The following is a 17,695-nucleotide window of genomic DNA, read 5'->3' on the forward strand; positions in this document are numbered from 1 at the left end:
GCACCCTGATCTAAACGTTGTCCAAGTCATAACCAAGACCAGATTAAGACCTTCAAATAATGGTTTTCAAACCAGAGACCAAGACCAGTGTCCTGTATCACAATACTACTGTCCTGGATTAAGAACAAATATCTGTTAAGTGCAAAGATATAGAAGTGTGGTCACTCAAAGACAATGAGCCTAAAAACTAGAAGAAATATTTAAGAACCAACAAAGGCCTGATTATTGAAGAGACTTAATATTGTTAAAAATAATGAAAAAGTCTCATTCTTCTACATACAGTATATTATGTAATGTTATGTAAACCATTGTTTTAACTTTTTACCAATAAAATATATTTTCTAAAAATTGTACTACCTTTTGAATGAAAAAAAATCTTCATTTCTTACATTAGATAATTTTTTAGGGTGAAAAAAAAAAACACCCAATTTCACAAAAAGACATTTTTTTATGTGAACTTCCCTGTTTACAGTGAACATCCATTCACATTCACATGTTAATTTTTCTGCTGATTTGTCAGTTATACAACGTGTAAATATCATTTATTTGTTGAGTATTAAACTCAAAATGTAATAAGAAATGAGCTTTTCCATGTGGTCATTTATGATTATAAAGTTAATCTGTATCTGTATCATCATCAGGATCTGAGATTTTCTGTATATTGTACAGACTTGGATGCATTTATTTTAATGTTAAAACTGTATTCATTGGACCAGTGTTAGGATATGGTATTGTTTAATATAATACAAAAGAAGAAAGCACATATATTCACCCAAGTAGTTTGTAGGAAAATGTCTTACAATTATGACAAGAACTATCCATCAAAATTCAACCAGGCATGAGGTCTGCAAACTGAGGAGAAAGTAAAAATATTAAAATAAAATGTCCTAATTGAAGTGAGGGTGGGTATCAAATAGTAACAAACCACAGAAAAACACATGAGTTTCAACCAAATGTATCCAGTGCCTGTCATATTCTATATTATTGATTCTGATTTGTGAAGTGAGAAGACGTCCTATTGTCTTTATTCAGGAACGCTTAGAATGATAAGACGTCCTACTCACCTGAGAGTCCGTGAGCTGGAAAATATCCTTATAAACCAGATAAACCAGGAAGGAGTTGACACCTGAGAAACACAAGGCATCAGTGTGAAAAATGTACCGAGGTTTAAAGCAGGATAAAGAACAGCAGAGTGACTTTCCAGGAGACTCGTATGTGTAGTTTGACTGTTAACTGGCTGTTTTACTGTTGGATTTCCTGTCCCAACTCTTGGCCTTAGTGGGTGTAGTGAACATTTCAGCCTCTAGAGGCTCCCCTTTCTCCCATAGAATATATCAAAGAATAAATCTGCTGCATGTGACGGACTTTAGCTCCAGTGCTTTTACGTATTCATGGACTTTTTGGTGCATTTTTTGGAGCCAATTATGACCAACATTATTAATTTTTTCCTATATTTACAACTAAGAAAAATCTTGTGGTGTTCACATCCACCCTGTTCATACAACTAGACCAGGGGTGTCAAACATGCAACCCACCAAAGGTTCCAATCTGGGCTGCCGAATGTATATGATGCAAAGTGCAAAAATTACACTGAAGATATAACAGTTAAGGGTGTCAAAGTCGTTTTAGGGGTGCACCCCAAGTATGATCTCAAGTAAAATAATATCATAATAACCTATAAATAATGACTCCAATTTTTCTTCTTGGGTTAATGTGACAAAAACAATATTACATTCTGCCTAAAAATAATGACAACTCCAAATTTTTGTCTTTGGTTCACTGCAAAAAATAACATTAAATTATGACAACATTTACATAAACAACTATCCTTTAACAAAAAAATGTGAACAACCTGAACACATATGAACAACTTGAAATGTCTAAAGAAAATTAAGTGCAATTTTAACAATATTCTGCCTGTTACTAAATGTTTTGTGCCTTTGTAGGTCTGATCAGTAACGCACATGTGCAAATAAGTTGAGGTATAATGTTGTTAAAATTGCATTTATTTTTCTTAAGAAATTTCAGTTTTTTCAGGTTGAATTGTCATTATTTATACACTATATATGCCATTATTTTAGTGGCCCAGCCCACTTGAGATCAAACTGAGCTTTATGTGACCTCTGAAAGAAAATGAGTTTGACACCCTTGAACTAGACTCACAGTAAAGGGTAGTGTAAGGCCACATACATGTTTTAGACACTGCTTAAAAGAAGAAATGTTCTACTTTCTGTGCTTAATGTGCTGGAAAAGTACAACTTACATGCATCAGTTCAAACGTGGCTCAAACACAGCCCCTGTGATCTGAAGGATCTTTTGAGGTCTAAGTAATAAACGCAGTGGTTTTGATCTAAACCCATTCATTTCTAAGTGATTTTAGAGTCTGAGTTCGTACCATGATCCTTGACCAGCATCTCCATCTCTTCCTGGATGCCTCTGTGCCACTCGGTGATGTCAACGTGCAGCGAGTAGTCGCAGCAGGACTTACTGTCGGCCCATTCACGCCACTGCTCAAAGGCCGAGATGAGACTCACTCCAGGCTCGGGCACCACATGGTCCACTGTGAACAAACAACCACATGTGAACATTAGCTTTGGAGCAGATTCATTGACTCAATGGAAACAGATTCACACCTGACAGCTGAATATACAGTCATATATGAAGCATCTCTACACAAACCAGAGACAGTCCATGTCATAGACTGAACCATTAACCATTTATTGTAATAGATGGAACTTTTTTTCTCATGACGCTTTGTAAATTCTTGAGCTTGATGCACCAAAAGTATCTGTAAGTTCATGCCCTTCTAATCTGAGTTGATGAAGTGTATGAACTCAAAGACTCTTCATGCCAAGGTGATGTCTTTAAACTACTTTATTTTTGAGTTATTACTGCATCTGTATTGTCTCATGTCCATCCATCAGTTTTTGACCATTTTCTAGGCCCTGGTTGCAGCCTCAGTGGAGAACCCATTGATCAGACACCCATCTCCCCACCCACCTCCTCATCGGACATCGACTGACCACTAACATTAACAGCTTTGCTTTTTCAGCTCAACCCTCCAACCATCCACCTGTTGATCTCCTGCTCCATCTTTCCTGTACTCATGAGGAAAGACCCAAACATCCTAAAACTCCTCCCATACTCCAGCTGAAGACCACGACCTCAGACTTGGATTGTTTTCTATTGTGCAGCCAAGAATGAAACTTCACATGGATCTTGAATTGGAGAAGTACCTGGAGATCATGAGAATTCTGTATATTTTGGTATTAATGCATTATTAACCCATAAAGACCCAGTGCTCATTTTGTGGCAGCTCCCAAATTAATTTTTCACTCTATTCAACATTTCTTAAAGGGGTTATATTTTCTTAAACCCACTTTTATTAGTCTCTGGTACATTCATTTGTGTATTTGGACCCTAATAGTTCAAAAAGTTTGAATTTGAACCCTCCAGGTTTTGCAAAGCTATCTTTATATTCATTTGGGCAAAAATCGAGTGGATTTCTACAACCTGCTTTAATTCCTTCTTAATTTGTGTTGTCTATAACTAGTTACGTCATGACATTTTCCAGACTTCCGACAAACATTTCCCCAAGTACGACATAATTGTTTGTCAGCAGCAGCGGTTGTAGTCCATACTGAAAATATGTCCACACTTTGAGCCGATTAGTTAAAATGTTCAGTTGTTGGTTGAACAGGACGGAGCAGCACAGCCAACAACCTGGAGGGGGTGGGGCATGAAGTGGGTCATTTGCATTTAAAGGGCCAGTGCTCAAAATGACCTTTCTGGTGTCATTACTCAGAAATAGGGTTGAAGATGGACCTGTGGAGTTGAATTAATGAAGAATTCAGACCCAAGAAGAGCATTTACAGTTTATGTAGACCACAGGGAAATGTTTTTAAATTTATAATTACATTTTAAAAAAGCAAAATATCACTCCTTTAAGTGATTTATCATCACTTTTTCCTCTGTGTTTTGCATTTTTCACTGTAAATCATGTATTTTCCTATGTTTAATTTTCTATACTTAATTTAGATGTTCACGAAAACTCACAGTAAATTCAAAGGTTATTATACCAAAACAGAGAAAACTGAAGAACTAGTGATTTTTTCTGCAAATATATCAATAGTTGAGCTATGGGTCATATCCGATGAACATGAAAAGATGACAAACTGCATTTTGCACCAATTATTTACATGGATTGACAGAATTAGTGGATCAGCAGCTATTTAACATTTTAGGTCAATAGACGCTTAGATGTTTGGGTCTTTTTAAGGTTTGAAAAAAGTGTTGCAAATATGTTTGTCATGCATGTTTCTGCCAGAGTGTATGAAGATCAAAGTAACTTGTTGTCATTTGTGAGTGGTTTTGGATTGATAATGTTTCAGTCAAATTGTGGATCATGGTTTAACCTGATTTCTCACACATCTGAGGTAGACTCTGTTTCCACCAACAGCCCTCTCAGTGTGAACACAGTTGATGAATGTGTTTGTGCAGTAACACCAGGCTGCTGCTGACATTCAGGCCATCACACTGTCACATTGTTACTACATTCATCCTCAGACCTGTCGGACTCTGAGCGTCTGCAGGAGTCAGCGCTTTGCCCGAGGTGACAACGATGCACTGCTAGTGTTTGTTCTGTTGGAGGAGGAGGAGGAGGAGAAGGAGGAGGAGTGGAGCTGCTGAATCAGCACAGGGAGGACCGCTTCACCCGGCTTTGTTGTCTTTGTATATTACATCACCTTTTCATCTCTCGATTCTTGGAACAACTTTAAAAACATATGATTTTAATTCCTCCAGAGTTAGTGATGGAGTATGACAGGGACAAATTTTCTCCATGATACTTTTCAACGGTTATTTTATACAAAGAAACTAAGACTTCAACTCACATTTTCCCCACTTATTGTTATTACACGGTTCTGTTGAATTCTCAGTTCTGATTGGTCAGTGATGACATTCTCAATGACTAATCGTTGCTATGCTATATGTAGTTCTGACTGTTTCATTTGTCAGTCATCTTTATGTACAAAACCTGGCTAAAAAACATAAAGTCCCACAATTTAATGTCACTGGAACACACACATTCACCATAGCATCGCTTCAATACATTTATGCAACATTCATTTTTGTGATTTTTTTTTTCTTTTTTTTTTTTTTACACATAACATTGTGAACTTAGACTTGACCAACTGAAGGAACCCTAGATCAAAACACTGCCCCCACACGCTTCTATTGTAGGCACTAGGCATGATGGGTAATCACTTCATCCGCCTCGCTTCTCACCCTGCTGGATCATCACTTTGGAACAGGGTCAATCTGGACTCATCAGACCACATGACCTTTTTCCATTGAAACACAGTCCAATCTTTATGCTCTCTACAAACGGATGGTCGTTTAAGAAAGAACTTGTTGCCGCTGAAATGTATCAGTTACTGCTGTAATTATCTAGCGTTCAAATGTTATGATCTCAGCTACTGGTTTGGTTAAATCCAGGTGGGAACAGTTTTTGGTTCAGGCTGTTATTGTATATTGCTTATGCATTTGGATGTTTGTGAAAGTAACTTTTTGTGTGCTAGTGTTCTCTTTTTTTCTTTTTTTCTGTGTATTATTATTTTTTGCTTCCTTGAATTTTCATTTCTATATTATGTTGTGCAAATAAGTCAGTTAGTAACAATCAGAAGGCTTGTACCATTTCCATATTCGAAATAAATCAATCAATCAAAAAAAAAATTGTCACAGTCCATAGTCAGCACATCTAGCCATTTAACCCCCCACTCTAAACTGGATCCAAAATGTGCTTGGCTTCTGCAGCAGCTGACAGTTTAAGAGCGTTAACATAAGTTCTACTGCAGGAAAATGCCCTGCACTGGTCATCAGTTCATTAAAACTTATTGTTTAAAGTGCAAAAAGTTGGATGAAAAAAGGAACATCACATAAAAATAGAAATGATGATTAGAAACTTTAGAAATTTGATAGAAACTAAGACTTACAGCAGAGAATCTTCAGTCTGAACATGGTTTCAGTTCCTGGCTCACAGTCCACAGCGTCAGCACCCCACAAGTCCTCAGACCAGATGGATGATTTAGATTTTGGCTCAGTCATCAACACGCCTGGCAAATGTCCTGATCTCATTACGATACTTTCAATTAAACCCAATCAGTGGATGAGGAGTCGCTGCAGTCGGATCTGACTCAATCATCACCTCAACTCAAAGACTCACTGATACGTCTAAACTCAAACCAATCAATGACTGTTTGACTGTTGACTCACTGATCATGGTGGTGCCTCCTGCCAGCGCTGCTTTGGTGCCCTGGTAAAAATCATCTGCAGACGTCATGCCTCGGTCCGGCATCTGGAAACGCGTGTGCACATCGATGCCGCCTGGCATCAACATGCGGCCGTGGGCATCGATAGTTTTCACCCCGCCTGGTACGATGAGGTTTTCCCCGATTTGTCTGAGAGAGAAAAGGAGGACAGATGAGTAAGTAGTGATTAAGAAAGAAAAGACTGACTGAAAGATGAATTTAAATATCTGCAATTACTAGCCAGTTATTTGACTCCTCTGTTAAAAATAATAACATACTGGACACACTGGAAGAGGAAGAAAAGACAAAATTTATGGTTTTTTGATTCATGAGAGAAAACTGTTTTTTAAGATTTAAAATTGTTGGTTGGATATAAGATAATGTAATATCCCAATCAGTTTGACCAGAGTGATAACATTGTATTGTATTTACTATATTTGGTGTAACTGTTGAACTGACTTAAGTGTTAGTTGTTGCTTTTAGCTGTATTTTGTTTTTAATCTACAAATGCACACATGGTAAATCTGTGCAACACGAAGTTGAAACAAACGTTCCAAAGCCATTTTCTGGTCTGTGTTTAATAATCTACAACTTCTGATACTTGACAAAAGCTTCCTGTATTTTCTCAGATTCACTGATTATCGCAACAATAAATGATTCAAAGTAGATGGATTTTGACAGTTTATAAGTGTTTTCTGTATAATCAATCAATCAATCAATCACTTTCTGATATCCATCTGCAGCTCCCATTGTTGCAACATAATAGCACAATGTCATCTGCAAACAGTGCAGTGTATTTCAGATTTGTTCTGACAATATAATCATCAGTATCAGTACTCTCATCATCACCATTTTCTTTTTTTAATAGATGAAATATTTAAACACTTCCTAAATAAATCTTTTTAAAAAATATTGCAGAATAAGAAACCATGAACATAGCTGTTATTTTTAGCACTTAAAGACAATAAATTGTACAAGATGTGTAGAAAATGGAGATGAAATACTATTTCTATTTTTGTACATAACCTTTAGGGTTTAATATAAATGATATGAGACAAGTGCAGTCTGTTTGGGACATCCAACCAGGTGAGTATGATGTCGTTTCATGTTTATTTCTGTCTGGTTCACTTTATTATATTAATATTTTTAAACAAATAAAAGAGCTGAAATGCTGTAGTATTTCTGACCTGAAGCAACAATGGTCTGGACTCTGTGCTTGTTGCCTAGCAACTTTAAAATGAGACTACATCCTCCCTCCTCATAAACGATAAGGCGTCTTATTCCTATTCACATGGAGCCAATACTACTGAGAACCTTTGGTCAGGTGTAAGGAGCACAGAAGTCATCTGTAATTTGTAAAGTAAAAAATCCACCACAAAGTCCCTGGTATTTCAACAAGGGATGGTTTATATTAAAGTACTGAGTGTATATTAATATATTGAATTTATATTAATGTATTGAGTTTATATTAAAGTATTGTTTTTTTTAAAGTTCTGAGTTTGTATTAATGTATTGAGATGATATCAAATTACCCTCTCTGTTGTTGACTTATGGAGTTCCCTCCATCACCTGGTAAACATTTCTCTCTTTCAATATTCAAGAACTAATGAAGACATATTTTGTTTTCTTTACTCCCTGCATTATTCATAGTGTTTGGGCTGTTATGATGTAGTAGATGTAACTACTGTATATCATATGCAGAGTTATTATTAATTTGCTAATTTCAGTGTTACCTTGTTAAAGTTTATGTTACCAAGTTGTGTAGAACATCCATACATATTGAAAACTCACTTAACATACACTCACTACATTTTAATCTGTTCTAATGTTTTCTTCCATTGCACTTTGCCTTTGCATCCTATTTAGTTTTTATCCAGTTTTTTGAGCTTATTTGAGCGATCCAGTTTTAGAAACCTCTATTGGATTTTTTATCCGACCTGCACAATTTATTGGATTTTTGATCTTTTGTTTTATCTTATTTTTCTTTCAAATAGACTAATACATATATACATAAAACCAAATACAGACATCTATGACACTTGGCCACATGTCAATCAACACCTGTGTGATCTGGAGTCGTCTACATCAGTTTTTGTGTTTTCTGCATAAATGATCGATGCATTCCTAGAACAGAACTGTGGAGGCAGTGCTGGTATTTATAAACAGGGTTCCTAAAGGTTTCTACAAGTTAAATTTAAGACTTTTTAAGACCTTGTTAAAACTACTTAGAACAGAATTTAATGCTGATTTCACCACCATACTGGCAAAATTTGTGAGTCCTACAATTTAGGAAAATGTATTTATTTACTCCAACACCTTAATTCCCACTGTTCTGAGTCATTTCTCACCAGTGGCTGCAAAGTTAACTATAACTGGTTCCTAATTTCAATATAAACTGTCAGGTTGGAACTGAGTAGATTAATATTACTTTCTTTGCTGCTTGGACATTTCATAGACACATTTAAACACAACACAGCGAGCAAGTTTATGGCAACATAACTTAAGACCCATCATATCAAATTTAATACCTTTTAAAGACGTTTTAAGGTACTAAGTGCAGATTTCTAAATTTGTGATTTTTAAGACTTTTTAAGACCCCACAGGAACCCTGTATAAAGGAAAGTCTTAAAAGCATTTTTGGTGCAAATTTAGGAGATTCATCCTGCAGTATAGCCCAGATGGGCTATACTGTGGTGGTGCAGTGGTTACCACTCGTGCCTCACAGCAAGAAGGTCCTGGGTTCGATTCCAACACTAGTTGATGGGGGTGGGACCTTTCTGTGTGGAGTTTGCATGTTCTCCCCATGTCTGTGTAGGTTCTCTCCAGGTACTCCGGCTTCCTCCCACCATCCAAAGACATGCACTGATAGGTTAACTGGTTAATCTAAACTGCCCATAGGTGTGAATGTGAGAGTGATTGTTTGTCTCTATATGTTCAGCCCTGTGATGAACTGGCAACTTGTCCAGGGTGTACCCCACCTTCACCCCTATGTAGGTGGGATAGGCTCCAAGCGACCCCCGTGACCCTAGTGAGGATAAAGCGGGTTCAGAAAAAAAATGAAAGTATAGCCCAGATATTCAACGAGAGAGCACACTTAACAAAATCCCTCTGAAGAACAAAGACTTCAGAGATGATTGGATGAGATGGATGGTGTGTACGGCATCAACTGTTAGGAAAAACTTCCTAACATTCAAGAGGCTCAGTCGTTAGTTAATTAGTTAGTTAGTTAGTTAGTTAGGCAGGTAGGTAGGTAGTTGTATGTTATATGTTAGATTCTTTTGTACCTAAGTTAACTAATAACTGTTGACTGTAGCTGTGATAGTTGGAGAACCATGATGGCATCGATTAAAAAGGAAATGACTACAGCAGTGTTTTTCGACCTTGGGGTCACCTGGAATTCAAATGGAGTCGCCTAAAATTTCTCGTAATTGATAATTTTTTTTTTTTAATGACTAATGAAAAATATATGGTGAGTTGAGAGAGACAATCCCAATACATAAAAGACATGACAACCTCTGAAGCTGAAACTGAAGCACTGTGGTACTGTTTATCTTTCAAATGTTCATTGTGGTCAGTTTCAGATGCTGCAGCTCTTTCATAATTCATAGTTTGAGTTCTTGTTTGTTCAGTATTAATTGTCAGCCTTGTAAATCCAAGCTGGACTGACTGTACATATCCTGACCAAGGAAAATAAAATTCTCACTTTGTGCAGTAATCTACACTTGGCTCTTCTGCCTCTGTACATAATAATATACATTATATAGACTAAATGTCATTTAAAATTAATGTTTATTTGCAACACAGTATAGTAAACTATTACATGATCAAAAACAAATTAATTTTAGCAAAAATAATTCTTTGTTTTGAACGTCTGGGGTCGCCAGAAATTTGTGATGTTAAAATGGGGTCACGAGCCAAAAAAGGTTGGGAACCACTGGACTACAGCTTCATGTTTTTCTTAAGTTTCTTTTTAATTTAGATGTGTTTTTTAAATGTATTTAGATGCAAACTAAATAAAGAGCTAGTATGACTGGAAGACAGAATGGGGGCTCTTAAACTGTGTTACAAAACCATGCATTAATGATGATCCCATGCTCTAGTTTTTCCAAAATAATTTGAAATGGTCATGATAAAAATTATTCATATGACTGTTCTGAGGTCTGCTGTTTTGTTATGATTGATGTTTAGTTTTTGCCAGAAAAAAAAAAGAAAACACAGGCTCAAGGTTTGGCAAAGATGCGCTGGTTAAAGTGAAACCACCATCGACTCCCAGAAGGAAACAGGAAATAAACAATGTTACTGTCAGGATGTTTAGTTAATTATGTATTTATGCTCATCTTGCCGGAAAAAACAAGATAAAAGACAGACAAACTGACCATATTATGACCCCATAAAATAATAAAAAGAGGGTTTTCATTGGGTTGAATGTTGCAGCAGTAAACTCACTTAATGACTCCATCCTCCATGTAGATGTCAGCACAGAAGGACTGGTCATCGTTCACAATCTTAGCCCCTTTGATCAGGAGACGGTCGCTCTGAAAGGCAATAAATACGATTAATTACTGAACATTTATCTGCAATTTAGAACATTAAACACTTCAGCAGAAATCTGTGGGAACCGAATGCTGCAGATCTAAACACGCAGAGACCGGTTTCTGGTTTTATAGACACTTATAAAAATATGCTTATGAGGGCGAGAACCCGATTTGGCTCGATCAGATACAGGATTAAGTGCATTTAATGAAAGACGCTTTGGGAAATGTCACATAAAGGAGTTGACTGGCACACGCAACAAAACATAAATACTGCAAAATACACAGCAGCCTCTGCTTGGCCTTTTTAGGATGCGTTCAGATAAGAAACACATGGCTGTGCAGCGTCTTTTCAGCTGATACTGGCTTACTTTTCACTGCACACACAACACAAACAGATAACCATAAACACACAGCGCTGCAGAGACGATGAGACACAGAACAGAGCTGAGATCGTTGGATCAGCACCAGGTTTTTTTCTTGGATGTTTTAATGATGACAGTGTTTATAATGTCAGGAGGGAATTAGCGAGAGAGAACGAGGGGGATTTAGAAGAGAGGGAAGCAGGAAAGAGAAGCAAACAGAGGAGGGAGAGGAGGTAAAGACAAAAGACTAAAAACACAGGGAAGTGATGACAGAAAAGCAGGGATAGATGGGAGCAGGAGTTTGGAGAGTACACACACTGATCTGGAGAGATTTGACGCTAATTGTTTGACAAATAGCCACTGTAAGTCTGCTCTTACATTTTTTGGACTACATTCTCACACATTGTTTGGAGTATGACACAAATAGGTTAGATCAGAGGTCTCAAACTCATTTTCTTTCAGGGGCCACATTAAGCTCGATTTGATCTGCAGTGGGCCGGACCAGTAAAATAATAGCAGAATAACCTATACATAATGACAACGCCAAATTTTTGTTGTTGTTTTAGTGTTAAAATAAAAAACATTAAATTATGAAAATACTTACTTTTATAAGCTATCCAAACAAAAAAGATGTGAATAACCTGAAAATAAATGAAATTTCTCAATAAAAATAAGTGTGATTTTAACAATATTATGCCTCAACTTATCATTTCTACATGTGCATTATGGATCAGACCTACAAAGACACTAAACACTTAGTAACAGGCAGAAAATAGTTAAAATTGTGCTTAATTTTCTTTTGACATTTCAGGTTGTTCATATTTGTTCAGGTTATTCACATTTAATTGTTACAGGTTAGCTTGTAAATGTAAATATTTTCATAATTTAATGTTATTTTTTGCACTAAAACAAAGGGAAAAAAATGAAGTTGTGAATTCAAGATTTTTTGCTAAAATTCAAGATTTTTGCTTAATTCAAACTTTTTTTCGCTTTAATTGAAGATTTTTTTTTCTTTTTTGCTTAATTCAGCATTTTTTCCTTAATTCAACATTTTTCTCCTTCAACATTTTTTTCCTTAATTCAAGCTAATCATTATTTTTTGCTTAATTCAGTTCAAGACTGTGGAATATTTGCACTGCGCAAATTCATCCCACAGGCCGGATTGGAACCTTTGGCAGACCACATTTGGCCCTTGGGCCACAACTTTGAGACCCGATGGATGGATGGATGGATGGATGGCTGGATGGATGGATGGATGGATAGACAGACAGACAGACAGACAGATTGATACTTTATTAATGCCGAGGGAAATTCAAGAATAACAAGAATAAAATAAAATGAATAATAAGGAACGTCAAACATGATGTCAAAGGTCAGACCTCCACTAAGCCTAACACTCCACTGTTATTGTTATATGGAACAAAACTATGACCTTTTTGACAGTTTATCTTGCTGTTTCTATGGTAACAAAGGTTTTAGCCCTAACCATAGACCTGTGCATCCATCTGAAATCCCAAACTACATATCACAAACACAATATGCATAAATTTCAATCTTCTTGTGCAAATAAACAGTAGAACATATCTCTCTAGGAAATGAATACATGTCACTTCCTGAAAGGCCCACAAGTGTAACCTTGGTAACCAGCCAATACCATCTTTAACAGCATCTTCTGTGGGTTCTGTTCATCTTCTATCATTGTCTGATGCCATCATGGCTGCATTGCATTATGGGATTTTATGCTGGTCAAGTGTCCAGAGCTTGCATACTGTTATGTTTACTAATAAATAGTAAGTAATTCTCACATTATTGGTTTCATACTGAGGTTACAAACTATCCCATACTGTTTTAACTTACTAATTAGTATGCTGGTACTGAATTTCAGAACCCACCTCGATACAAATATTAGAAAGAGAAGCTGTGACATCATCCATTGGTTTCCCAAATGCAGTTCTGAAGCCAGTAGTTTGTTATTTGGCTTCAACTGTGTGTCATTGACTTTTGGAGCCAGAAGTGACCATATTTGGACAAAAACTAATGTTAATTGCTATCTTACTGACTCTGTAAAACTAAAGTTCATCAAGCACTAACAGGCTTCTCAGTGTAACTCATTAACCACAACAAGTCAAGCTGTCTCTTAGGAAAAAATAAATGTTTTGTTAAATAAAAGCTGTCGCACAGAGCTAAAAAAAAAAAATCAGTCTACTTGATGTTAGATCTTATTAACAGAGGTTAAATTTATATATGGTCCACTTATTAGAGTGACCACTGAAAATATTATATAGACTTGGTATTGTTAATGAGAGATTCAGTGTCACCCTATGGGAGGTGGGCTTTGTAGAGTAACATCTAGTGGCCATCATAGGTATTACACCTTTAATATACTTCTGTAGTGGCATCATTTCAGCTGAGGTCATGAACAATTTAAGAGTACTTCTGCTATTACACACTGAAAATAGCATGCACCACCTTGAAACAGAATGATTAGCTTCCATCTTATCAATATCAGTTGTTTAACAGTAGCAACTAGTATAGAGTCAGAGAGTAGAGGAAATAAAAGACACTGAGGTGCTTTTAGAAAACTGCTTTCAGTCCATAATGACAGAACAGTGGGTCTGCTGCTGCATAAATCTGTTGCAATGGAACAATATCATTGTAGGTTAACAGCTCTGCAGTTAAAGACAGTGAAAACAAAATCCAAATTGTCTTGTGTTTCTGAATTAAGGGGATTGTGTCATTTCCACAATATGAAAATGATGTAAAGATTAAAAAAAAAAAATTTAAATTAAAAAAAAAAAAAAAAGACAGTTGTTTAGGAGTTAAAATGTTTCTTTCACAGCTCAAGTACAAGATGTTTTTGCAGTAAATAGTAAATGCATGAATAAATACAAAGTAGTTGCTTATAAAACAAAAAAGTGGTGATTATTTGGAGGTTAAGTGAATTCATATTTCAAACATTTAGAACTCTCAATGAAAAAAACCCACCAAATTCTTCAGTTCGTGTGAAGACTCGACATGTTTCACAGCAGAAACACAAACATTAGTCTCAGCTCTGCTTGAATTAAATTAGGGGCTGAATTCAGCAGTGAAACAATGACAGCAGCTGCCCCCCCCCCCCCCACAACCCCCTGTGGAAACACCCCTCATCAACTCCATGTGGTCGAGACAGACAAGACAACCAGCCAATCAGACCAGGGAGCGTGTAATCAATGATCCACGCCTGCTGCTGTACCACTGGTAAAAGAAGGAGGTGGGCGTATGGGAGAGTGGGTGGGTGAGGGGGGTTGTAAGGTCCTCATCCGTCATCCCCTCTGCCCCCACCCCTCCAGTCCCCCAGTCGGCTCAGCCCCTCTGTCCAAAAAGGGAGTGGCGGCTTCAGTCACAAGGACTCCAGCATCCCCAACAAACAAAGGCTGCTCTGTTCGAGTCGCCGCCGCTCGGCCACAAACTCTGGCCCTGAACACAACTGCTGCTCTGCGACGCCCCCGGCCTGGACCCCGCCTCGATCCAGCCCCTGAACCAGCAGATCCTCCAGACTGAAGCCCAGCCTGAGGACACATCACTACACACTGTTTTCAGGACTACTGGACCTAGAACCACTAGATCCATGTGGATCAGGTGGATTTCACCTCCTACTCAATAAATTTGATCTCATTTCTAGTTTATCTTTTATTTATGTTATTTATACATTTGTTTACTTTTATTTTACCTCACATTACTTTATCTTTAGTATGGGAAGGTATGTATGTACTTCTACTCATGTACTGAACCTCATCCAAAGTAAAAAAAAAACTGACAGGTGTAATGATTACATGCTGAGTCCCAGTTACACTTTATCTATCAAGAATAAATCACATCTCATCACCTCATGAGATGAGAGAAAAATACAGTGTATATTTAATATATAACATACAGATGTTTTCTACATACACTACTTATCCAATGTCTGTGGCCCTTCCTGACGGTTCAACCAGTTTTTTCCTCACAATTACATGTTTTTTGGTGGAAATTTGCCTCATTTTATCTGAGGGTCAGAGGACAGAGAGTATGTATTTTGCCTTTTGAGACAAATATTTAATTCATATACATAAAATTGCACTGAACTCAATTAGTAATTGTATTCATTTTTTCCAACATCTGAAGGTCGTGAGTTGTAAATTTCCCTATGGGATGAATAAAGTACCTATCTATCTATCTATCTATCTATCTATCTATCTATCTATCTATCTATCTATCTATCTATCTATCTATCTATCTATCTATCTATCTATCTATCTATCTATCTATCTATCTATCTATCTATCTATCTATCTATCTACATGTGAATGGATCCTAAATCCGCTCCTTTCCCAGTTTCAGTTGCCTTCATCCATCTTTGCAGCCTGTATATGTAGAAGAAACAACAGTAACCATGCACTATACTAGCTACATTTTGCCTCTTTTAATACGTTTTCATCTCACTCTTGAAGAAGGAAGTGAAATATGTCGAGGTAACTTTTTTTTGTGTGTTAGTGATGCGCAATGACAGATGTCATCCATTAAACTGTCCACCAAACTAGATGTTTTTTCATTGTTGTTGCTACAAACTGTAACGTTCTTGATGTATAAAAATATCTTTGAAATAGACAAACATCACATGTAAAAATCATGGAACAGCATCATAAAATTATTGATCTCTTGTTGGCCACAGGATGCAGACTGCAGTTCATTTAATGACCACAGGTGTCACCAAAAACAAAGGTTTTCTGAATTTTACACTTTGTAACTTTAAATACAATTCTGTCAACCTTGACTACATTTTCTACTTGTTTTTTGTTTCATTTATTTAAAGGACTTTTTCCTTCCTTCAGTGGATTAGTTTTTGCCAATTGTTTTTCTGTAAAACACTATATTACCCCCGAGACCCAGGAAAGTGTAAGTTTATGCTAATTTACATGAAAAAAAAAATGTCTTGAGTGAAAACACCATGTTTTATGAATATCCTTTGCAGTGGACAGTGTAGTAGCTTTTCTTTTTCTTTTTTTTTTAAATCAACTCTTTTCCTCAAAAGTTGCCAAAAAACCCATAGCTAGGTATCAGGAGATTAACACTGTAGTTATACTAGTTAGACAGTTTTGTGCTGAGGTATTTTATGCAGCTTTGTCAACACATTGTTTAATTCTAGCGAGTAATATCCAAACTTTCAGTCTGCCGACGTCTCACAAAATGACATGTTGAACTGTTACCATGTGCATTCACTGAAATCATCCATTGTGTCACAGCCAATCAGCAATTAGAGATAAAGTCCAGAAACTCATCTTTGTTTTGTCATTTTTTCTCTCCAACTATAATGCAATGAACCCTTTATCTGGCGTCTGTAAAACAGGATATAAAGTAGTTTCACACTCACACATCACTATTAATAATCTAATAATTATCAATCAGATGAACTTTGACTTAATACTTACGCTATATTTTCTTTTGGCTTTAATTTAATTTCTCTTGAGGATTTTTCTTCCTGGACTTATAATGGAATATTTTATGTCTGTGCTTCTTATCTTACACTTAATTCACTCTTTTTTTTCAGCTTGACTCTACATATAATAATAAAATAATCCCTTCATGTCCTTCTGCTTTTCTAATAAACTGTTTTACCAGTGATGATGGACACAAACCCACACCAGTTCAGAGTCCAGTTCTGCTGACAGTGGCAGGTTTGGAAGACGCTCTGCAGTTGTCGTCTGAGAGGTGTGGCGGCGTTCTGACGGCGCTGATGAAACTAACGGATCATGTGGTAAATGTGCAATGAATGCGGAGCAGACTGGCCTCGATCCAGTCCGACGCTGGCCTGTTTTCATCCCAACGACTGCTCTCAAATATGCCGTTACATCATGTGCCTCATCATGACTGTCATTATCACATTACCTCCTGAACCTCGCCAGCAATACAGTACGCTTCTGAAGTGGATGCTCATATTTCTGAAGCGTGCCAAGACTGGGAGGCAAAATTACCCTTTCAGAGGCAATTACTCAGTTTTGATGTGTATTAAAATAAGGCAGTTTTGTTCAGAACAGTCTGACAAGTTCCTGTTCAGAAGGTGTTTTTTTTTTGTCTAAATCTGTTCACATCAAAAGCCTTCAGCTGCAGAAAACCTACTGCACATCAGGGAAACAAGTACACCCCTTCAATTCACACTTGTATAACCATGTGGTTGTTTTGGAGAGCATATCTGATTGTACTGGATCTACGCCAAACATGACAGTGACCTTTCCTTCATGGGAACGGCCTCACAAACAGGATGTGGACAGAGCTGAATGGGTTCACTGTTACCGCACCACCGTCAATTCATTCCACACTATCAAACCTTCAGCCTACTATCTCTGTAATACACGCAAAACAAAGAATTAAAAGTGTAAAGTAGGAGGATGGTGTTAAGAAGCAGGAATTCAATGTCATCATTATGATTATGCACTGATTTAGTTCCTTCAGCTGTGTTTTGTCATCCACAAAG

General features: G+C 36.9%; 1 protein-coding gene across 2 annotated transcripts in view; it reads right to left on the reverse strand.

The window, feature by feature from the left end:
• dpysl2b (dihydropyrimidinase like 2b) overlaps window positions 1–17,695 on the reverse strand; it is a 60,859-nt gene that overhangs the window by 25,336 nt on the left and 17,828 nt on the right. For both annotated transcript variants that reach the window (XM_030149662.1, XM_030149663.1), the window contains 4 exons: window positions 10,755–10,843; window positions 6,274–6,458; window positions 2,396–2,560; window positions 1,065–1,126 (listed from right to left, as the gene is read on the reverse strand). In XM_030149662.1, the coding sequence (XP_030005522.1) occupies window positions 1,065–1,126; window positions 2,396–2,560; window positions 6,274–6,458; window positions 10,755–10,843 (501 nt within the window). The remainder of the gene's footprint in view (window positions 1–1,064; window positions 1,127–2,395; window positions 2,561–6,273; window positions 6,459–10,754; window positions 10,844–17,695) is intronic.

Source organism: Sphaeramia orbicularis, chromosome 12, assembly GCF_902148855.1.
Source record: "Sphaeramia orbicularis chromosome 12, fSphaOr1.1, whole genome shotgun sequence".
Lineage (NCBI taxonomy): Eukaryota > Metazoa > Chordata > Actinopteri > Kurtiformes > Apogonidae > Sphaeramia > Sphaeramia orbicularis.